This window comes from Chiloscyllium plagiosum, unplaced genomic scaffold (genome assembly GCF_037043375.1).
Source record: "Chiloscyllium plagiosum isolate Xiang-an unplaced genomic scaffold, Cpla_swu_hap1 HiC_scaffold_19, whole genome shotgun sequence".
NCBI classification, from domain to species: domain Eukaryota; kingdom Metazoa; phylum Chordata; class Chondrichthyes; order Orectolobiformes; family Hemiscylliidae; genus Chiloscyllium; species Chiloscyllium plagiosum.
The window spans coordinates 42,819,293-42,843,801 of NW_028270157.1; the positions used below are offsets into that span (position 1 = coordinate 42,819,293).

Genomic DNA, 24,509 nt, shown 5'->3' on the forward strand with positions numbered 1-24,509 from the left:
AATGGAATCCATTTAAGAAAGGAAAAAGGTTGCAAATTCACAAGATGCATGCTAGAAGCTTGTAGAAATTACCAGTAAGAATATTCTGTACTGGTGAGTGCAATATCACATTTTGCAGGAGCTGGTGCCCTCTAGTGGATATCTAGTGGATATTATTATCACTTCATATTAATACTGTACTCTTTCCTCCAGAAAACTTGGCAGTGTAGAATCATCACTGGCAGATTTTATTTTTTGCTTTCATTTATAAAAATAATAACTTTCTGTTGATAGAACACCGATTGCATTAGGAAACAATGACAGTTCTTATAACAAAAATGTCATTTTGTTCATGATCATTGGACTGAATTTGAAGTTTTTTGTCCTGCTGTGCCATTTATTTGATGGAAGCATTTTTCATTCTGTTGTCTTGTTCATTTTGACAGTTGCAACACCCCCACCCAGGTACTGTGTGTAAAACCAAGCTATTACTGGTTTACCATTGTAGAAAAAGGTCGGTACTGTCAAATTCAGCACCCCTTGGTTATCCAGAAGAGTAAAGGAGAGGATAAAGCTGAAGATATTGACAATCTCAAAAAAAACTATACTTTAGGCAGGTTAGAGAAATATAGAAAGCACAGTGAAGTAAAAATAAAAATTAGGAAAGCAAAGAGAGGATCAAAAAATTGGCTGGTAAAATTAAGAAAATTCCAAAGTTGTCTTAGCAGTACATTAAGAGTAATAGGGTGACTAAGGAATGCATTGGGTCCATCAGATTTGTACATGGTAACTTTTGTGTCGCTGGTGTTGATGTTGGCAGGGCTTTTATTGAATCTGTTGACTCTGTCTTCAGTAAGGAGAAGGATGATGAAAACATTCTTGTTAGAGGAGTGTGAAATATTGGATAGGATAAGCATAATGAGAAGAGAGTTTAAAAAAAACTACAAATGCTGGAGATCTGAAACAAACAGAAAATGCTAGAGAAACTCAGCAAGTCTGGTAGCATCTTTGGGGTGAAAGCAGAGTTAACATTTCAAGTCTGGTGACTCTTCATCAGAGGGGAAATACTGGAGAGACTGAATTTCTTAAATATGGAGAAATGACTAGGTTCAGATGAATTGCATTTCAGCAGTTAAAGGAAGCCTGGTATGAAATAACAGATGCTCGGAGGATCATTTTTCAACCTCACTAGATGTGGGTACTAAATGACTGGAAATCTGCAAAAATTGTACCATTATTCAAAAAGGTGTCAGGGATAGGCAAAATGATTATAGGCCATTTGGTCTGAACTCAATGGTGAATAAATTGCTAGAATCAATACCGAGAGATAGAATTAATTATTATTTGGAAAAACGTAAATTAATCTGGGATCATCAGCATTGTTCTGTGAAGAGGAACTCATTAATTACTAACTTAATTGAACTTTTTGGAGAAATGACAAGGATGATTGGTGAGGGCATAACAGTGGATGTTGTCTGCATGGATTTTAGAAAGGCATTTGATAAGCTGTTACATGGCAATCTGGTCAGAAAATTATAGCTCATGGAATTATAGCTCAAAGTGATGTTTTCGATGTAAAATTGACTCAATAATAGGAAACAAAGGGTAAAAGTCAACTGTTCTGAGGAAGGGTCATTCAACCCCAAACATTAACTCTGATTTCTCTCCATTGATGCAACCAGACCTGCTGAGCTTTTCCAGCAATTTCTGTTTTGATACATGTCACCAGATGTGTTTGCAAATGGAAATCAGTGTCCAGCAGTGCTTCTTCAGGCCCATATATTTAGGTCCCTTGTTGTCTGTGATATATATAATAATTTAGACTTTAATGTGGGAAGCATGATTGGGAGATTTGGGCTATGAGGCAAGATTGGACTTTTTAGGGCTGCTTTCCATAGGAGTTGGGTAAGGGATAACTAAATTGATGTGTGCCAAATAAACAGGGCTTGGATGGAGTGGACACGGAAGATGTTTTCTCTAGTGGATACATGAATTACCATGGATCACATATTGAAAGTGAACAGTAAAAGAATCAGTGGAAACACAAGGAAAACTATTTCCAATCAGAACATGATTTGTGTCTGGAATTCAATGACCAGTTTAGCGATTAAGGTGGAAACCCTCACTGAAGTGTTGTAACCCCTGCAGGTCTATGATGTTGCAAAGTGGTATCAGAACGGATGGTGTTCAAAGTTTGGGTGAAGATTTGTAGTTCGGGTGCTCGTTGTTGTGGTTCTGTTCGCCGAGCTGGAAATTTTTGTTGCAAACGTTTCGTCCCCAGTCTAGGTGACATCCTCAGTGCTTGGGAGCCTCCTGTGAAGCGCTTCTGTGGTGTTTCCTCCGGCATTTATAGTGGCCTGTCCCTGTCGCTTCCGGTTGTCAATTTCAGCTGTCCACTGTAGTGGCCGGTATATTGGGTCCAGGTCGATGTGTTTGTTGATGGAGTTTGTGGATGAGTGCCATGCTTCTAGGAATTCCCTGGCTGTTCTTTGGATGGTTAGTTTAGTCAGCTGGCACAGACACAAAAGGACTGAATGGTATTTCTGTTTACTAACTTTTCTATGGTTTCTAACTTCATGAGTCATTGTAGCATAACCAATGAGTTGCATAAAATCACTTCCTGGTTTTCATATTCAATACCCTATGCTTCAATCCTGCTTACTAACAGCATGACCTTTTGTACCTTTATTCACATAGTTGAAAGATTGCTGCTTTACTACTAAGGAAGTGCATCAGAAGTACAAAGAACATTTTACAATAAAGGGAGACACTTCTTGGACATTTCCATAGTCATCTCATTCAAATAAATATTACATATTCTCTGAATTGATTGGATCAAAGATGGGATCAGAGGAGGTTTACTGGGATCCCTGTGGCAAGAGAGTATTTATGTTGTTGCAACTCCTCAAAGAGTAAGCACCATGTTCTGTGGAGGAGAATTTAAACTTTTGAGTTTTTTTTGCAACACGTTGGGACCATTACCTAAGAAATTGTAGATATACAGGGAACAGAAAAGTGGGTTCACATTTTGACAGTATTGCAAGTAACACTGGGAGAAGTTGTCCAAATGAGGAACTGAAGGAACTCAGCAAGTCTAGCAGAAAGAGAAACAGAGTTAACATTTCAAGTCCAAGGACTGTTCTTCCAAACTGGATTCATTAGACTCAAAGTGTTAATTTTGTTTCTCTCTTCACAGGTGAAGCCAGACCAGATGACCAGCATCTGCAATATTTTCCTATATCTTAGCTATTGGGGGTGGGGGGGTCTTCCTCCAGATGATGGAGAAGTTAAAGAGGTTTACTCAGTATGTCAGGACACTATCTCTTTGTCATGTTATGCTTTGGCATGGCAATAGTACACATTTACTCTTGAACAAGTTGCCTATTCATGTATCATTCCTGTGCTGGAAGATGAAATTTGGCCTTTTTAAAAACTTTTGCCAGAAAAGGTTTAGGAAAAAAAGGGCCAAATTTTGACACTGGCCAGGGCAGCATTTATTGCCCAGCCCTAGTTGCCCACAATGATGGCAGTGAACTGCCTTCTTCTGCCACAGTCCATGTGCTGCAAGTATATTCACAATAAAGGATGGAGTTCCAGGACTTTGACTCAGCAACACCGAAGGACATTGAAGTCAGAACAATGGGTTACTTGGAGGGTAACTTGCAGATAGTGATTGTGTTCTCGCATGTATCTGCAATCATTGCCCTTTTAGACGTAAGTGATCACGAACTTGGAAGGTGCTGTCTAAGGTGAATTTGCAAGGACATTCTATACCGTGTACACATTGCTGCTTCTGGACATTGGTGGTGGATAGTGTGGATTGTTTACAATCAAGCTGGCCACTTTATCTCAGATGTCAAGATTGAGTGTCGCTGGAACTGTATCCATCCAGTCAACTGAGGGTATTCCATCACACTCGTGATTTATTCCTTGGAGGTGGTGGTCAGGAGGTGAGTTACTCACTGCAAGTATCCTAACCTCAGACTTGTAGCTATTGTTTTGGTATGGCAAGTCCAGTGGTAATCCCCAGGTTGTGGATACTCAGTGATGATAATACCATTGAACATCACAGGAGAAGGGTTAGATCTTCTCATTGGAGATGGTCATTGCCTGGCATTCATGTGGTGCAAATGCTACTTCTTGCTTTTCAGCTAAAGCCTAGATATTGTCCATGCATTGCTGCATTTGAACATGGACTGCTTGAGTTCCTAAGCAAACTGTGCTGAACATTGAGTAAAGCATTAGTGAACATCCCCAGTTCTGACCTTATGATGGAAGGTAAGTCACTGCTGAAGCAGCCGAAGATGGTTCAGCCTAAGACACTAAGCTGAGGAACTGCTGCAGTGACGTCCTGGAGCTGAGGTGGCTGACCTTCAACCATCCCAACCACCTTCCTTTGTACTAGCTATGACTCCAATCAATGGGACAGTCTTATCCTTGAGTGCTATTGACTTGAGTTTTGATTGGATTCTTTGATGCCACACATTATCAAACGCAGCCTTGATGTCAAGGACAGTCACTCACATCACAGCTGGAATTCAGCTCCTCTGTCTGTTTGAACCAAGGCTGTGATTAGGTCAGGGTTTGAATGGCCCTGAATGGCCCACCATGCACCAAGATAGGTTTTTGCCAAGTGCTGCAAATGCTTCAGCATCACACTTTAGAGTTATAGAGTTGTACAGCATTGAAAGAGACTCTTCAGTACAACTCGTTTGTGCCGCGATATCCTAAATTAATCTAGTTCCATTTGTAAGCAGTTGGCCGATTTCCCTCTAAACCCTCCCTATTGTGCTCATCCAGATTTTAAAATTTCCTCTGGCAGCTCACTCCATAGACACAGCACCCACCGTGTGAAAATATTACCCCTCAGGTCTCCTCTCACATTAAACCTATACTCTCTAGTTTGGGACTCCCTGTCATTGGGAAAATACCTTGGCAGTTCACCTTACCCTATCCTTGATGATTTTTTAAACCTCTCCAGTCACCCCTCGGCCTCCAACACTCCAGGTAAAATAGCCCCAAGCTATTAAGCCTCTCCCTTTCGCTCAAACCTTCCAATCCCGGCAACATCTTTGCAAACAATGTTTGCACTCTTTCCAGTTTAACAATATCTTACCTATATCTGGGAGACCAGAATTGAACTCTGTACTCCAAAACAGGCCTAATCAATGTCACTCACATGCTTGTCAACATTTCAACATTCCCCTCCACCACTCCCTCCCACCCCCACCCCCACACCTCCTCTCCCTGCCCTCAATCGAGATAGGGATATTTGTGGACCCTCCTGCTCGAGTGACTTGTTTAATCGTCCACCACCATTCACAACTGGATGTGGTAGGACTCCAGAGTTTAGAGGTGACTTGTCGGTTGTGGTCTTGCTTACATCTACCAATCACTCGCTGCTTATGTTATCTGGCATGCAAGTAGTCTGGTGTGGTTAACTTTACCAGGCTGACACCTCATTTTTAGGTTTGCCTGGTGCTGCTCTTGGCATACCCTCTTGCGTTCTTCACTGAACCAGGGTTGATCCCCCACCTTGATGGCAATGGTTGAGTAGAGGATATGCCAGGCTATAAGGTTGCAGATTGCATTGGAGTACAGTTCTGCTGATGTTGATGGCTACAGCACCTCATGGATGTCCAGTCTTGAGCTGCTAGATCTATTTAACATCTGCCCCATTTAGTGATAGTGTCACACAACACAATGGATGGTATTCTCAATGTGAAGACAGGACTTGATCTCCCCAAGCTTTGTGCGGTGGTCACTCTTACCAAATACTCTCATGGACGGATACAACTGCAGCTGGCAGCTTGATAAGGAGGAGGTCAAGCACATGCTTCCCTCTCATTGTGGTGGCTGGGGAGAGAGCCAGAGTCAAGCAGCTAGATCCTTTAGGACCCAACCATCTCAGTCAGTACTGCTATTGCTGAGCCATTCTTGGTGGTGGGCCTCAAAATTCCCCCACAGAGTATATTTTTTACCCTTGCCACCCTCAGTGCTTTCTCCAAGTGAGGTTAAATATGGAGGAGCACTGATTCATGAGCATAGGGAGGGTGTTATGTAGTATCAGTAGGTTTCCTTGTCTATGCTTGACCTGGTGCCATGAAATTTCATGGCATCCAGAATCAGTGTTGAGGACTTTCAGATAACTCCCTCATAATTGTATACCACTATGCTGCCGACAGGGAGGACAGGACATACCCATGAATGGTCGTGGTGTCATCTGGGATATTGTCTGCAAGGTATGATTCTACAAGAATGACTAGGTCAGGTTGTTACTTAACTAGTCTGTGAGACAGCTCTCCTAATTTTGTCACTAGCTCCCAGATGTTGTTAAGAAGGTCTTTACAGGTCAACAGGGCTGTATTTGCCATTGTCACATCTGGTGCCTAAGATGTTAATAGTTGAAGTGGTTTCTTTTTTTTTGAAACTTTGTAGTAATTGTTACAATTGAGTAGCTTGCTAGGCCATTTCAGATGGCAGTTAAGAGTTAATCATATTGTTCGGAGCATGAAGTCACATATTGGCCAGAATGGGTAAGGATTTCAAATTTCCTTCCCTAACCAGGCATTAGGAAACTAGATAGATGTTTCCAACAATTGTTTCATGGCCATTGTTAAAATCAATTCAAGATTTCTTAACCAATGGTATAATTTTCTATTTATCTCACACCCAAGCAGCTCATTATTCTTTACATAAAGTAAAATAAAAGAATGACAATGCTGAAATACATTTTGTTACAATACCAGTGACTCTATATTAAATTTTAATTAATTAAAAGACACTGTTCTCAATATACAAAGAGCAGCACAGCAGAGTCAACATAGAGTTCATGAGGTCATTATTGGCTTTTCAGCACAGACCTTCAGTCACAATTTAGTTCCACTAACTAAAATTGACATCCCATCAAATATTAAATTGGCTACACAAATAAAAGTAGAATTAAATCCCAAATGGATCAAAACAATAGCTCACCGGTGACTCAGAACAAATTTACTGACTGCTTAATTGATGCTAAATAATTTGGACTGAAATGGGCCCAAAACAGTTTGTTACTTATTGCATCCAGTCCATATAGTGCTTGTGACTGAATGCGGATATCCCAATCTTATCCATTGTAAACCTCAGGATCCATCATTTGGTGGTTTTCTTCGGGTTTCTGCATCCTTCTTGAATTCTTCAAACTTCTTATAGATATTTGGAATCTGAAAACAGAACAATACATCTGGGTATAAACATTCTTCTATTCTAAATAAACAAAGTTCTAAAAAAATGGCAAGAAAATCTTAAAAATGAACTTAAATAGTTTAGCCTGCAAAGTCTGCCTGTAAGGAAGTTCGAGATCCTGATTTTACAAAGTCATTGTCAATGAACAGCTTGCATGCCACCTTACTGGATTACGTCCAAGGCAGACGTTGGGACAAGCAACAACCAGAGTGTTGCGGATAGCGACGTTTGGTACCCACGGGAATGGCCCCAACCGGGGTGTGTGTGTGTGTGTGTGTGTGTGTGTGTGTATACACACACACACACACGTCTTACATACTCACACACCCAAACAGACCCTCCCTCACACACGAGCGCTCTCTCATATAAACACACATGTACACCCCCGCACTCAAACCAACACACATCCTCTCTCACATATCCCATCACACACACTCTTACATTTAACCAAGCTTACACACACTCACTCACTCATGCATTCATACCCACATGCACACTCAATCTGTCGCTCCTACCTACATACACACAAGCTTATGGGGTGAATTTGTTTCTACAGAATTATTTTGCTCAAAAACTGCACGAATCCATGTAAGATTCAAGCTATACAGAGAGTTTGTCAGTCTGACATGGCTTTGGAACACAGACAGACTTCACAACTATTGTTTAAAAAGCTGAGCTAACAAGAATGTAATTTAAAAGATGTTCTTATAAAAGATTAAAGTTTTAATCTAAGATTGTTTACTATATCACATCTCCATGACACTGGACTCCTTTGGCTATAAATTCTGTGAGCATGATCTTAATCTCCACAACCACCTAATGAAGGAGAGGTGCTCCAAATGCTAGTGCTCCCAAATAAAGCTGTTCGATTATAACCTGGCGTTGTGCAATTTTCAACTTACTGGAGTAAAGCATGCTAGCTAGTTATATTTGTGTATATCTACCATGAAATACTAATAGTTGAATTATGGTTAAAAATTTCTAAACCCAAGATGGATGCAAAAATTACTTCAGTTACAGCAAAGTTTCAACTCTGATCAGATCTCAAGAACTATCCGTGTATAAGCCTGTAACATTCTGTTTGCAATATGTTTAAAAGTTCTTTCAGGGAACTGCACTGTGAAGCACAAGCCCATAGCACAAGACACAAAACCCCAAGTCCCAAACGAATGTTCATGTTGCACAGCAGTCCGTGTTACCAATTTCACAGAACAGTCTCACAATCATGTGCTTAATATAGCCACTATTTTGACATTGCCTTCAATGCTATGGAACAGTTACCATCAAAAGCAGGTGATTTCATTGGTACTACATATTTCAGGTCACATTACATAATGAAGTCCCAAAGATAATATTGCTAACTTCATGTAAATGCATTCTGCATGGATAGAGCATTTATGCATATGTTCTGAAGTGAGAGAGACAATGTTCAAAGCATTTGGATTCAAGTATCTAAGAATACTGAAACTCAGTGCATAGGTAGGGCTGCTTTTTGCTGGTGGTATCCCAAATGGCCCATACATTTAAGGTCTGCTGATTCGTCCTCTAAGTATACGACTGCAGCTTTCTAAATTAGGCAATAGAAATCAATGAACAAGGTCTAGTGAATGGCCTAAAGATTGATGTTAGAACAATGGGGATAGCTTAGTAATTTTATTCAATGCCTGCCACCTTAAAACTTGAGTACTTTCTGTATAACTCCTTTCCCTGTTTAAAAGTGTATCTTCAATTTGAGTAGTGGGAGCAAGATCAAATGTCGTCCTTTTCTTTGCTGCACCCTGTGGACCAACTGTTCCTTGAATTAACTAATCTTATGTTGAGAAGGTTAGCTACTTGCAACGAAGATTTCAGTGAATTTAGGAAGCAAGCTTCTTTGACCCCTCTCTCAACTTTAAGCAACAAACCTATTTCTTAAAATTCATTATCTTCAGAGGTATTTAGTATTTGTTTGAGAAGTACTCAAATTTTGCATGGAAACCCTAACAGGAAATCCCAATTTCTTAGCCTGGCAGTCCTGTGGATCAAGATTCAGGAATTACAGGCTACCCAAATTACATCAAGAATATCCAGTATAGCAATTTGTAAGCTTCTCAGCCTGAGTATATTACCACATAGGAATTGAATCACCTTGCAGGCACTGGTATTCCTGTTGCTGCTTCACTGACTTGTAGCCATTTACGAACAAACATAACCTGCAGACATTAGCAATCTGCCAGGAACCTATGACCACTATATTACTGTACAAAGAACAAAAGTTAGCTTTTAAAAACGAGATTATATATAATCAGTCAAATGGGGTAAACAGGAATAAGAGCTGAGCCATATTAGACATACTGCTGAGGATAGAAATTTGCGCATCGATTCTTGTACACCTATGTTTTTGGGAATATGGATTCAGAACAACTATGTATCTCAGTTTGTGGGATCAGCATTTAATGAGTCAAAACAGCTTTCTGTTCTGATATGAATCTCTGCAAACACTTTGCAAAGGAAGAGAAGCTGAAAAAATGGGAAAATGCTCATTATCCTCTTAAAGGTTTGGACCATGCGGTTTGATTATTGTCTAAAAGTAATCTAGTCATTAAAATATACGGTAACAGAATCTTTGGAAGAGGTCAAGGAAAACACAAGTTCCTCTTGGTTCCATATTACCTTAAGTTTGCAGTGTGCCCCTTTTAACAGGTTGCAATTTAATATTAGTTTGAATGAAATGTACAGATCTCAAGTGTTTGAATCAAACCACTGTCTGCTGTAGTCAGGCTGAAATAGTAAAGCTGAATACCAAGTTTAATAGTGAATTGTGATCTCAATAAATAATATCAAACAATCATATTATTTGCTGTGGCTGAGCTCTCATATTGAATATTGTAACTGAACTAATTAAAGACAAGAACTTGATTGTGCAGTTGCAACAAATAATATAGATGCTTAAAGCAACAGAAAATAGGACAAGAAAACAGTTCACATAAAGAGCATTCTTTAAAGATAGTCAAGAGTGCAGAGTACATCAGGTTATCTTCATGCCATTATCTTTAGAAAAGATTGTTATGAAGAACCAAACCAAAAGGAAGTGAAACAAACCAGGTACACAACATCTGCTCGAGTGATTTCTAACAATAACTGACTAGAATACAGATAGTTCTCCTATAACACACATTTATTAAACGTGATTTATATGTAACGCTGTTTGTGAATTGGTGAACCGTTTTTTGATAAAGCGATTGTGACGCAATTTACGTCCCCTGCACTAGGTGTCACAGTGCATGGAGGCTTGGACTCTGCGTCGGCATCACATGATCAGTCAGCACGTGCACTCTCATGAAGAGCTTCATGAAAGATATTGTGAAATGTTTGTGCTAGTGAACTTGGAAAAGCATTGTGAAAATGCCTCCACAGCCACCGAGAAGCTGTAGATCTGTTGATTTAAAAATTTAGAGTTGAGATAAGAGTGAAATTTCACTGGAATTGACCAACAGTAAAAAGACAGTGTTGAGGAACAGTTTGAAACTTGGCTTTGCTGTTTGTATTAAGAGCTTTTTTCTCTCATTTAAAAAAAATACTTGCAGACTCCTGTGAATCTGTTTCAGTGACTAATTACGATAGTAACAACCTGAAAAAAAAAGTCAGCCAGCTGCTCCAGGTGGTCAGAATCAGGAAACTCTGCACATGGTGGGTGAGAAAGGTGGGTGGCACACTGTTACGTTTGGTGCATGTGTAGAGATGTCTTGAGGGGGTGAGTAGGCTCTGCAGAAGAGATTCAGGGTTAGTCAGGATCAGATATTTGTGGGGATGAGGGGGAGTGGGGAAAATATTGCTGGAAATGGTGGGTACCGTAGCAGAGATAGAGTGTGAGGTATCAACGAGGAGATGGTGGTACTTTCACAGGCAGACTGGAGAAGATCATTGATCGTCTTCCTACATTCTGTGCATTCCTTCAGATAGTTGTGGCTGCACTGGCCTGGATGGCAATCCTGGTCCAGGTTGGCATGGTTCCAGTAGAACATCATTCTCTGTTGGCCTGGGGAGAGAAAGATGTCCTGCTTCTGCATCACCCCATCCCCATCAGCAGCATCTCCATGTCCCTGCCCACAAAGAGAGGCACCAATTTTCCATTGTCTGTCCAGGGCCAATGCAGGACAGATCCGGACTCAACCCTTGTCTGGGTGCGCGATATCTTTTTAAAGATAGTGCTGCACCACAGATATTGGTCAATTCTGGAATATCCAGTAAGTGGTGAGTTGTTTTGGAAATGGTACATGTTATGATGGTGCTAGAATGCGAGAGAATGCACTGAAGAGTAGGGTAGGTAATAAATCATGCTAAGTTTGGGGACAGACATCCCCAAGCATCACAATGTGAACCCCTCTGAAAAATTGACAAAACTGACACTTAGCGAAATAAATTAAGATTCAGCCCTGACTTGTGCAGTGTTAACATTGGATGGGATCAGAAGATTGGCTAAAATGTAACGCAGCCAGCAAGTATAGATGCTAATCGAGAGTAATCAGTTGAAGATTCTGATGAATTGCACTATACAGCACCATACAACAGACCAACATTTCCTTAGACTGTGCTATCATTTAGGTTAGGCTAACTACTATTTTTGATTCGATTTTTACTGGTTCGCCCAAACCCAGTTTTTCCCATAGGCCCCATTATTTCCATTGCATGATTTTCTGTAACAAAGTGTCGCATGGGAAAGCAACTATGGGGTTATAGGAGAACTATCTGTATTATAAAAATACAAGAACCATAACACATTAGCATTCTGTGCTTTGATCCTGACTTATGTAAAATTATCCCTGGAATACACAGATTCATTTTCATAAACATACCTGATAATTTTGAGCCAGATACATTCCCACTAGATTCCCAAAAGTAAACCCTACCTGAAATAGAAAACACATTAACAGACAAGTTATTAAAACAGATGTTCATAAATAATACCTTTCATAGGGCAGAACATTAAACCATCTGAGTATGTTTGCACACACGTATACATGAATAGTTAATGGAGCATGATACTTCAAACATCTAGAATTTAAATTAGTGGGAAGCGAAGTTTCCCAAAGTTAACTTTTGACAGTGCTGTAAAAAGAGGTGTGGGATTATATAAAAAAAAGTTCCATAGTTCCTTTTGTAATGACGAGCACTGAAGCTGCCCCAGCCCTATTGGCTAATGACATTACAAGAGTTAATCAACGGCTCTTACTCTGTGCTCATTACTGGTAAAGGGAAGGCAGAATCATGTCAGAATTTCTGACATAAGTGACAGAACAGCTCTGCTCACATTTACAGGAAATCTGCTTATAGAATCTTTTTCTAGGGTAGGAACATTTTACGCCAATGCCAGCCAGCACAAAAATAAAGTTGGACAAATATTAACCTGAACAGAAAACCAGAAAATAGTGCAGTCCACTAAAGTTTCAACTGCACCCTCATTACCCTCTGTAACATCTATGTGCACAACAACATTTATAACAACCCAGTCTAAACAATCCCACTACTGTAGTCCCCATTTCATTGTTTCAAGTCCAAGGGCTAGAGCAATAAACATACCTGACGCAGAGCTGGCTTAGTCTCCTTGGTATGTCAAATATTAATAATTGATGGCTGTGTCTTTACTTACTTAGGTCCCAAATTCTAGAATGTCCTCCACTACACCCTTTTGACTCTATACCTCACTTTCTTCCTCAAGAAACCCCTGAGAACCTCTCTCATTGCCTCAACCATCAGTTATTTTAACCACATACAGAGATGTTAGGTCAAGTGTCATATTTTGTCTCATAATGCTCCTGTTGAGTACCTTGGGATGTTTCATTACTGAAAGCATTATAGGAATACAAGCTGTCGTTAGTCATCCATGACTAGATGCTATCTTTGTGTGATTGAGACTCATGCCCTTTTGCCAGTAACAACCATTTTATTGAGGACCACCCTGGTAATTACTATCTTTAATCATTATGGACAAACAATCTCCAAACGCCCTCTTTTTGCCAAATGATAGGTGATTAGGGACTATTTTGACACAACAACAATTTATATTTAGATATCACTTTTTGAAAAGGAACATAAAAGTTGAGGGACAGAAACTGAGCTAATAAATGGTGAAACAAGCTTGAGAGGTACCCATTCCCATGTTCTGTGCACTACTTTAACTAATCAATCAATCAGAGTATCTCCAGCAATTATTTATCTTTTCAACCCCATAACTTTCTCAGTATTTCTCCAATGCTTAACATTTCCTACCATCCTCTTTCTCATCTACACACTGTCCCTTGGTGACATAATCTAAACACAGAGGGGCAGCTTCAATACCAGAAAGGCAGAGCTCACTTTTTTTGGCTCCTGCCACAACATTCACACCCTTATCAAAGAGACCATATTCATCTCCAGTTAACCTATCATCTGTGTTCTTTCTGGTCTATATTGTCTCTCGGTCTTCCAACACACCTAATCTTAATCATCTTCATTTATAAATCACTTCAGAGTCTCAAACCACCATATTGCTTAACCATTTCATGTCTTACAACTGCCTTTCAAAACTCCACATTTCATCAACAAAACATCTCATGCATCTCTTTCTTCTGTTTTCCCACCATCAAAAAGTAGCCCATGCGTTCAGCATTTTAGACCTCGTGCTGGAATTATATGCTTAGACCACTCTGTTTTGCCTTTTTCTTCCTTCAAGAATTAGAGTCTCCCTGCTCTAGGAAGGATGTTGTGAAACTTCAAATGGTTCAGGAAAGATTTACAAGGATGTTGCCAGGGTTGGAGGGTTTGAGCTATAGGGAGAGGCTGAATAGACTGAGGTTATTTGCCCTGGAGTGTCAGAGGGGTAACCTTATACAGGTTTATAAAATCATGAGGGGCATTAATAGCATGAGTAGGCAAGGTCTTTTTCTCAGGGTAGGGGAGGCCAAAACTAGATGGCAAAGATTTAAGGTGAGGAGGGGAAGATATAAAAGAGACCTAAGGGGCAACTTTTTCAAGCAGACGGTGATGCTTGTATGGAATGAGCTGCCAGAGGAAGTGGTGGAGGCTGGTACAATTACAACATTTAAAAGGCATTTGGATGCATATATGAATAGGAAGGGTTTAAGAGCGATATTGGCCAAATGCTGGTAAATGGACTAGATTTATTTAAGATATCTGGTCAGCATGGACGAGGTAGACTGAAGGGTCTGTTTCCATGCTGTACTGCTCTATGACGTTCCTGAAACCAAGTGCTTTGACTAAGCTTTTAGTCACATGACTTAATGTCTCACATTTTTGGCTCATTATCCATTTCTAGCCGATTCAATCTCTGAACTTGGGGGGGGGGGGGGGGGGGGGGGGGCTCTTCATAATTTTAGGTATTACATACTAGAAAGTTGCTGAATCTGCAAAGGGAAAAGGAAATTAGCATTTCAGTTGTATAGCTTGATAACATAGATCCAGAACGTTGACTTGACTTTTCTCCTTTATGGATGCTAGCTGCTCTGCAGTACATTTATAGGAACAAGGTTTTTCCCAATGTTCTATAACCTTACTGTTGTAAATTTCCTAAATTTGAGCTAAAAACTTTGAAAGCTTATTAAGCAGAATTGTTAACAGTAAAGTAAAAAGTGTACCCATTCCATTCTGTAATCCTTGACAGTCCTTCAACACTCCCTGACCTCTGCATTCCTCTGGTCTATCCGCCATTTTTTTACCCCCACCATGAGTGGCTGTGCTTCAGTTGCGTGCGCCCTAAGCTCTGGAACTCCTGATGCACACCTCTCGATTTGTCCACATTTAGTTCAGGTACTCTTTAAAACATAACTCTTTAATCAAGCTTTTAATCTGCTTTTCTAATACCTCATTCAGTGTGGATTCAAATTTTGACTCAGAGTTTCACTGTGGAATACAATATTAAACAAGCTGCATAAAACCTAAGTTGTTTAAATGAAAATTTTTGAAGCATTAAGAGAATTTTATTAAAGTTTCTTTTCCCAATAAAATAGCAATAGCAGTATTTAACGACTAATACTGCAGCATACACTCAAAACAAACACAGCCTGGCTGAGCATTAGAAATGAGTGCTGAATCACATTTAAACTGGGTGAATTACAAGTTGCACTGGAAAATAATTCTTAAACATTCAAAATATTCATATTACATAAAATAACATTTTCTTGTGGTTATGGTGAACTGACACAAGAGAATCTGTATTTATTGTTTTTGCAGGAACATGTTATACTGCAAAATGACCATCCCAAGGGCCAATTCATTGCAGTTACTTCAGTTTCTGGTCTTCTTTAAAGACTTAAGTTCAGCTGGTTGGCAGGCCACAGGATTCACACCGAAAGCTTTTTTTGCCTTCAACATACTGAAAGGTAAAGTCTTACCAGACCATAGGACTGTTCTCCAATGACAGAGATAACTGGTGCTGATTTAACCTGATGGTCTGGAACTTATGCCCGAAACATCCAAATCTCCTGCGCCTCGGATGCTGCCTGACCTGCTGTGCTTTTCCAGCACCACAGTCTCGACTCTGATCTCCAGCATCTCCAGTCCTCATTTTCTCCTCCTTAACCTGAGGGTCACCATGGCTCAGGCGAGAGAGAGATTAGATTAGATTCCCTACAGTATGGAAACAGGGCCTTCAGCCCAACAAGTCCACACTGACCCTCCGAACAGTAACCCACCCAGGCCCATTCTGTCTGACTAATGCACCTAACACTATGGGCAATTTAGCATGGCCAATTCACCTAAGCTGCACATTTTTGGATTGTGGAAGGAAACCCACGCAATCACGGGGAAAATATGCAAACTCCACACAGACAGTTGTCTGAGGCAGGAATTAAGAGGGGCATTACTTCACTCAGCCAGTACAGGAATTGAATCCAAGCTATTGCTGTCACTCTGCATTGCAAACAAGCTGACCAGCCAACTGGGCTAACTGACCCTTTCTGTCAAATACTGTCAAAAGTTGTTAGTTTTACATCTAAATTTGTTTGCCCATTTTACGTATATATGTTTACCTCCAGTTTTAAATACTCTCTACCCCTTTCCTTGTTGCTCTATTTATGATCTATCCTGCCCTAAACTCTGTTGCATTCTAACCTATTTACTTGGTCATCACCTCAAACCTCAGGAGCTATATAGGAATCAATCTATCAACATCTATCATTACCCTGCCTCAATTCTGCAAGCTCTCTCCAAACTCTCTCCTCCACTAACTCCTTCTTTTGTTTGACCATCAACTCTCAACCAACTAACTTTCAAACATTTATCATGTGTAGGAAGTGTTTCCTAACTTCACTCTTAAAAAGGTTTTGTCTTTAATCTTTACATAACCACTTAAACTTAAAAACCAACAGAAATAGTTCCTATCGACCTGATCAATTTTCAGAATATCTTGTAACCTTTCATGTCATTCCTTGCAGTCTACAGTATATTCCAGGGATTGTAACCCCCTAGTTTGTGATCACTCCTCCTAATTTAACTCTTGGAAATTAAAGTATCACTCTGGGAAAACTCTCAAAGATCAAAATATTTTGCCTATAATGTGACGCCCAGAACTGCTCCAGGCTTGATTTAACGAGGACTTTACACAGCTGAGGTATGGTTTCTATCACCTTGCCTTGCAGGTCTGTGGGTGTAAAGGCCAATATTCATCATTTTGATTACTTCATGCACCTATTTGTGAAACTTCAGTGATACTAAGTACCTGTACACCAAATATCTTTGGACCTCCACTGTTTCTAGCATTTCACCTTTGTCCTATTCTATCTATTTTCCCCTTAATGCCCAACTATGTTGTTTACAATGTTGACTCTTTTTGTGTCATTGGCATATTTGGACACATGACATTCTAACCGATCTATATCATTAATAAATACGACATATTTGAGATCCAAATGTAGATCTTTGCAGGATACTAAGCGTCACATCTCACTAATTATTAGACCTGCCCATTATCTCCCTTCTCTGTCTCATGTGGCCAAGCCAATTTCCTATTACATCAATAATTTGCCTTCAGTTCCTTGAGTTTGAACTTTAGCTAAAGTGAAGTACTTTGTTAAAAGTCTTCTGGAAGTCCAGAGCATCCATTCATGCTCCCCTTGTCCATTATTTTAATCATCAGATTAATAAAAAACAAATAGCTTCACCCTGGGAATAGTCCATAAAGCAGTGTCCTGTGTCACAGCGACTCAGAATGAACCTCAACCTATTGTATCTCTCTCCAGGCCTTCTTTGCAAAGGCACATTTCAACAGGAGATAGGCCAGTCTCCGTGCTGTATAACTATTTGACTCTTCCACATCACAGCCAGTGAGGTAATAAAGGGGTGAGATTCCAGGTTTGTAGGAAGGGGCTTTCTTATCACCTTCAAGCTAATTCTTGGTCATAGTTTATAAGTTCTGGCAACAATGCATTTGACCAAATGCCTATGACAGACTACGCACGGAACCAACCACCAGGATCTATCTTCTCTTTTCTCCCACAGGGACTGGACTGTGTTCGCTACCGCATACAGGTACTAAATGCAACAAATTCACTGAAGATTCTGAGACAGCAACAGGCATTGCTGGAAAAGCTCAGCAGGTCGGGCAGCATCCGTAAAGAGAAATCAAAGTTAACGTTTCAGGACTGACCTTTCCTCAGAACTGATGGTACCTAGGAAAATGTTTATAAGCAGAAGATAGGGTCAGCGAGGGGATAAAAAGTAAACATAGGTAGGGATAGAACCCAAAGAGAGAAAGAAGAACGACTGTACCGTCAAAAGATTCAAGAACAATCTGGCTGGAAGGGTGAATAGATGTTAATAGAGACTATTAGTGGCTAACAATAGGTAGTGTGTAATGGCAGACTGTGTGATAACAAGGCCTAGTGTATGAATTTGATTTCTCTTCACAGATACGGCAGACCTGCAGAGCTTTGCTGGCAACTTCTATTTTTGTTTCTGATTGACAGCATCTACAGTTCTGAGACAGCACCTTCCAAACCCACAACCACTTCCTTCGAGAAGGAAAAGGGCAGCAGACACTTGGGAACATCATGACCTGCAAGTTCTCCTCCAAGCAACACACGATCCTGACTTGGAAATATATTACTGCTCCTTCACTGTTACTCGGTCAAAATCCTGGAATTCCTTCCCTAATGGCATTTTAGGTTACCTATAGCACATGGACCAAAGCGGATCAAGAGGCAGCTCACCCCCAACCACTCATGGGCATCTAGGGATAAGGAAGAAATGCGGCCCAGCCAGCGATGACCACATCCCATGATTGAACAAAATAAGGTGCACAAAACTAATCAAAATGACAAATACATACAATCACCACTTCATTGACTTACGGTCAAAGGTATTTTTCTACATGAACTCCCCTCACTAGGGACAGGTGGATATGGCACAGTCCAACTACTTGGAGCATTTCATGGCAATGTGGCCAGGCCCACCCTTTCCAACACCAGGGACAGGCCGAACATTAGTATGGTGACACATGTTGTTTGCATACTAAAGGGTCTTTGCACAGCTTGATGCAGCTACACACAAAATGGCTGTCAGAATGAGGGAAAAGTTGGGCACATTTTTCCCCCTTTTACCTAGAGTTTCACACATCTTGTCATTATAAACAGGGTCTATTTCAAAACCTTCAGAAGATGGTTCAGCTAATCACTACAATACAGAGTGAGGAATGGGACAGACCCATGTCACTTACAACAATTATTGTAGCAAGCACCAAAAATACACAATAAGGACCAGTCATTGTACTTTGCTTGAAAGGCCTTAGATATTGAGGAGACGGAAACTGCAAAATCCATGGGCCGTGGGCCTTGCTAAGAATGTAAATTGTGAACAGAATTACTGAAACGTACTGAGACACCCGAGTGTACCATGGTGCAAGGAGTACTATGTACAATTTTGGTCTCCTTATCTCAGGAAAGATACTGCCAAAGAGAGAGTGCAACAGATGTTCTTTAGACAGATTCCTGGGATGGTGGGGCTATCCTACGAAGAGAGATTGTACCCAACTTCAGTATGTCTCTCTCACATGGCCCTGGATTTTGGAATGTACCTGGCTACAACACTGAAATGTGGACAGTATTTTACATTTGAAGATTGATACCTCTACAATGCCAAATATATCCTCCCTGTGCTTTTGCAAAAGAGTGCTGGTGCTATGATGGCATCTGAAAGATAGCACCTCTGACAGTCTAAAGCTCCCTCAGTGTTTCTCTGAGATGTTAGTCTAGAATTTGCGCACAAGTGTGGGCCTGTATTTTCTCTTAGCATTGCGAGCATCATTTTAGATTTCTTTCATTCTAGGTTTGATGTAGGTCATATGATGCAAGAGGTGCCATGTTAAAGCAGCCTCTTCTTGTCACTCTCACTCCTCTTCACTACTGTTCCTCTGGTTCACAGCTTCAGTTCTTCCCTGATCCTTTGTATTACTTTACATCCTCTGGTTCGAGACTTCTGTAGGCTGAATCTTACTGTCGCCGCTAACTCTCCAGTTCAATGCTTCCTAATCTCCCTTCTTGCTGCTGAACCCTCTATCTCAGTTTATCGCAAGCAAATCAAAACTGCTGTTCCTGCCTGTCACTATACAACTCCAGCGCTCTCGTTCACAGTAAAGGAGAGGGAAGCAGTAAAATGATTAAGGTAGGGACTGGCAGGTTTCGAAAGACCAAGAATCTGTAATGACCAAAGATCAAGGAATGGCAGAAGACATAAAATGGAGGATCACCAGCAATCAGATTATCAGGTCTGATGAAAATTCATGACCTGGAATGTAAACTCCATCTCGGTATCCAGCAGTATTGCCAAATTTGCTGAGTACTGCCAGCATTTTCAGTTTCCATTCTTTAATGTTCTGAATGGGTCATCAGCTTTCAGTTCACTCTGTTTAAGTTGGTTGCACTCATGCCTGATTCAGAAAGTCACACTTCAAACACTGGTGCACAAAATTCTCAACTAACATTTCAGAGAAACGCTGAGGAAGCTTTAGACTGTCAGAAGTGCTATTTTCAGATGCTATCATACCACTCACATTCTTTTGAAAAAGCACAGGGAGGATATATTTGGTATTGTAGACACATCGATCTTCCAATGTAAAATACTGTCAACACTTCAGTGTTGTAGCCTGGTACATTCCAAAATCCAGGGTCATGTGAGAGACATACTGAAGTTGGGAACAACTTTTCAAAAGGGACAATTAAAAAAGATCATAAGACCCTTTTACCATCGTACACAGACAGGCAAAAAAAAAACACAGAATTCAAGTGGTATTTGTGGCATATAATTAATATTGTAGATATTAACAAAGTGCACGTCATAACAACTGAAAGAAACTGATTTTATACAATGTCAACTTTGAATGGTCAAGTCATGTACTATTATACATGACAAATAGTTTAGTTAGATCAGTTTTAGGCTGTGGGAAAAAACAAATAAATTGTATTTGAACGATGCCAGAATAATTGACACCGGCATGAAGCAACAAGCGGATAAATCCCATCCAAAGCCAACGTCTAGAGGAACATCTTCTAATTCCCTGAAACCAAGTGAACCATATAGACGAATGACACTAATAGAAGTTCCTACCTACAGTAAATACAAAAGTACGCTGAGGAAGCCCCACATTGAACGGTCATTACCAGGAGCAGCTGCCTGAGAGGAGGCAACAGCTAACGCCCATCATTAGAAACCGACCAGACTTGGGGAAGTTAGTGGAGGCCGCAGCCTAAAGCTAAAGCTAAAGTTAAGCCTCAGCCCATCGCGGACACCCACTCAGAGCGGCTTCAGCTCAGGAAAGTCACCGTTCCCGATTCCACTCACTCACTCACCAGGAACTGCAACATTGCGCTTTCTGCCTGGGCCCACCGCGCTTCCTCCACTGGCCAAGCACAGCAATGCGCAGGCGCGCCCTCACTCCACAAGGGCGGGATCACTGCGCCGCCATCTTGTGAAGGTCACAGCATCTGTTCTGTAGTCCCAGTATCCTGACAATAGCACACTGTAAATGGGAAAGAAACATTTTCCTACATATTATTGGTTAGGTACGGAAACCGCTGACTTTTATAAGATCTTGGTGGATAGTGTTGTCAAGTTTGGTGGTGATTTCATCAAAGGATGTATAAGGCCTCAAACAACTAAATTCTTAGCAATTACTTCTATAACCAGTACAAAATGACTCTTAAAACTAACAGTTACATTAATTGTCCTGTAGTTTTTAAAAATATGACTTGTTTGAAGCAGTATCCAGCAGATTCATTTTTAATTGTTTTCAAGAGGTTGCAGAAAAGATCTCCAAGAATGATCACAATTACAAAAATCATTACAACACAGGCCATTCAGTCTGTCCTATCTAGGGGCATATCACAGTGTCATTCTCTTGCCTTTTCCCCATAAACATATAGTTTGTTCCTTTCTTCATACAGATTTAATTCATTTTTGAATTACTATATCATGCTTCAAGGCAGTAGCCTGATCTTTTGCTGCATGAACAATATTTTACTTGTATTAACCTTATCTATTGTCAATTATTTTACATCTGTGCCCTCTCGTTCTTTACACTTCCATAAAATTACAGGGATTAGACACTTTAATCACTGAATGGTTATTGCCATCGGTCATGGAAGAGCAGAGCCAAGCAATTAAAAACCTTCAAAAGGTGGGTTTGCAAAGAAGTCTATTAAAAATACTGATATTTCACAAAGTTTTTGCAAGGTTTGTAACTCAGGTTGAGGTTTAGGGTGTAGGTTTGATAGCCAGACATTTCATTACCTGGCTAGGTAACATCATCAGTGGCGACCTCCAAGTGAAGCAAAGCTGTTGTCTCCTGCTTTCTATTTATATCTTTCTCCTGGATGGGGTTCCTGGGATTTGTGGTGATGTCATTTCCTGTTCGTTTTCTGAGGGGTTGATAGATGGCATCTAGATCTATGTGTTTGTTTATGGCGTTGTGGTTGGAGTGCCAGGCCTCTAGGAATTCTCTGGCATGTCTTTGCTTAGCCTGTCCCAGGATAGATGTGTTGTCCTAGTCGAAATGGTGGGTTTTTTTCATCCGTGTGTAGAGCTACGAGGGAGAGAGGGTCATGTCTTTTTGTGGCTAGCTGGTGTTCGTGTATCCTGGTGGCTAACTTTCTTCCTGTTTGTCCTACTTAGTGTTTGTGGCAGTGCTTGCATGGAATTTTGTAGATGACGTTGGTTTTGTCCATGGGTTGTACTGGGTCTTTTAAGTTTGTTAGTTTTTGTTTGAGAGTGTTGGTGGGTTTGTGTGCTACTAGGATTCCGAGGGGTCTTAGTAGTCTGGCTGTCATTTCTGAAATTTCTTTGATGTATGGTAAGGTGGTTAGGGTTTCTGGCTGTGTTTGGTCTGCTTGTCGTGGTTTGTTCTTGAGGAATCTGCGCACTGTATTATTTGAGTATCCCTTCTTGAATACGTCGTATAGGTGGTTCTCCTCTGTTTTCCGAAGTTCGTCTGTGCTGCAGTGTGTGGTGGCTCGTAGGAATAGTGTTCTGATACAGCTTCGTTTGTGTGTGTTGGGATGGTTGCTGGTGTAGTTAAGTATTTGGTCAGTGTTTGTCGGTTTTCTGTATACGCAGGTTTACATTTCACATGTACTGTGTTTCATAATGTCAATGTTTAACAATGTGCTTAGTTAGGAAAACTAAGCTAGAAAGTTTAAGAAATCATTTTAGTTTCTGTGAAAAGCTTTTCCCTTATGATCCAAAGCAGCAAGCTGTTAATTGAATTACTTCTCAATGAATTTACCTGCTATCTCCTTTGCTTTATTACAATAAATTTCTGTCACAAAGTAGGTAATATTAAGAGCAATTTAATCATTTTAACATTATTAGTGATTCCCCACATCTGGTTGACGTGAGGGCATTTACAGTTAACTATTTGTACAGGACCGGAGACTGTAATCACTTGCAGATTGAAAGTGTTCGTTCTCTGCCATGAAGAACACTGTTGAACATATAGAACAATGAGAAGGGATTTATGCACTAACAAAAACAACGCTAACACAGTGCTGAAGTCTTTGGTCTTCAGAGATATCAATCAAAATAGGATGTTTCTCAGAAGACAGAATAATTTAGTAACTCCACAAACTAGAAATACTAATCATGTAAATATAACCCTTTGTGATTGAATGTACAACTAGTAGGATTTTTAAAAAAAATCTCTAAAAAATTTGTAGATTTAATACAGTATTTCTGCGAAGAGCTCTGATGAGTTACAGGTTAAATAAGACACTTTTTTTCTGCTAATATGCCAATCTGCCTGGTTATATTTGAAGAAAAAAAACAACTCATGATTTTATACCTTGTGTTTTTTAAGAGTTTCTCTTGTGATATATGAACCAGTGCAGCGGGCATGTTTGTTACTGTCACATTAATTTTAAAAACTTAATGTAGTTGTTCAAACATTTGCAACCATTTGAATTTTTAAGTTGATATTTTTTGATTACCTCAGTTTTACTAAGTAAACAAGCATAATTCAACACAATGTAGCCTAAATGAAATCCAAATCATGATGACAGATTATCAAATTTCCATCTGTGGAGTTATACTACTTTGTCTTAGACTATACAACAGTGAAGTCTAGATGTTATTTTCAACAACTTGAAATGTAGGTGTCTCTCCACAATACCTAAAGCAGAATCAGTGTATCCCAATAGCCACACCAGCATGTGCCCAGTACTTTTGCCACTGAGTCAGAAGGTTGTGTACTCAAATTTCACTCCAGGACTTGAGCATAAAAATCAAAGATGTGGGAGTGCTGCACTATCTGAAGTGGAGTCTTTCAAGTGAACTGTTAAACCTAAGCCCTTTCTAGGGCCAGATATAAAAGAGAATCTGCCTGATATTCATCACTCATCAACAGTACAAAAACAGACGACATTATCTTTTGTTGTGTGCAATTTGGCTTCACATTTTCTTCATTACTGCATTTCTTGCAATTACAACAATGACTACATCTGTACTTTGTTAGCTTTGTCCTACATTCTTAAGTTATGAAAAATACGAAATAAATGTAGCTTTTCTTAACATTGAATAATGTTCACATTCAACGGAAGTGTAACCTACAAATAATTACTACAAAGAGCATCTGAGACCCAGAAACAAAGCAGGCACACCTCAAACTAAACCTTCTTATCCTTCTTTGAGCACCAGTAGAAAGAGGTTAATATGTGACCTTCCCAAGATGGCGCAGGTCTGGTTCCACCACCCTGACGCCATGTCCGATTCCCAGCAGTGGTTTCCGGTTTCTCTGGAAACAGCAACGAGACGACACCTCGGAGTGAGCTTGATCCGAGCCGAGC

At 40.2% G+C, this 24,509-nt stretch overlaps 1 protein-coding gene across 1 annotated transcript; it reads right to left on the bottom strand.

The window, feature by feature from the left end:
• Positions 1–6,621: 6,621 nt before the first annotated feature.
• On the bottom strand, positions 6,622–24,495 carry stmp1 (short transmembrane mitochondrial protein 1). Its single transcript, XM_043709424.2, has 4 exons — positions 24,324–24,495; positions 21,024–21,193; positions 12,042–12,095; positions 6,622–7,184 (listed from the first exon to the last, which is right to left on the bottom strand). Exons 2-4 carry the CDS (start codon positions 21,036–21,038, stop codon positions 7,104–7,106), a joined length of 150 nt encoding a protein of 49 aa, XP_043565359.1. The 5' UTR covers positions 21,039–21,193; positions 24,324–24,495; the 3' UTR covers positions 6,622–7,103.
• Positions 24,496–24,509: the final 14 nt, after the last annotated feature.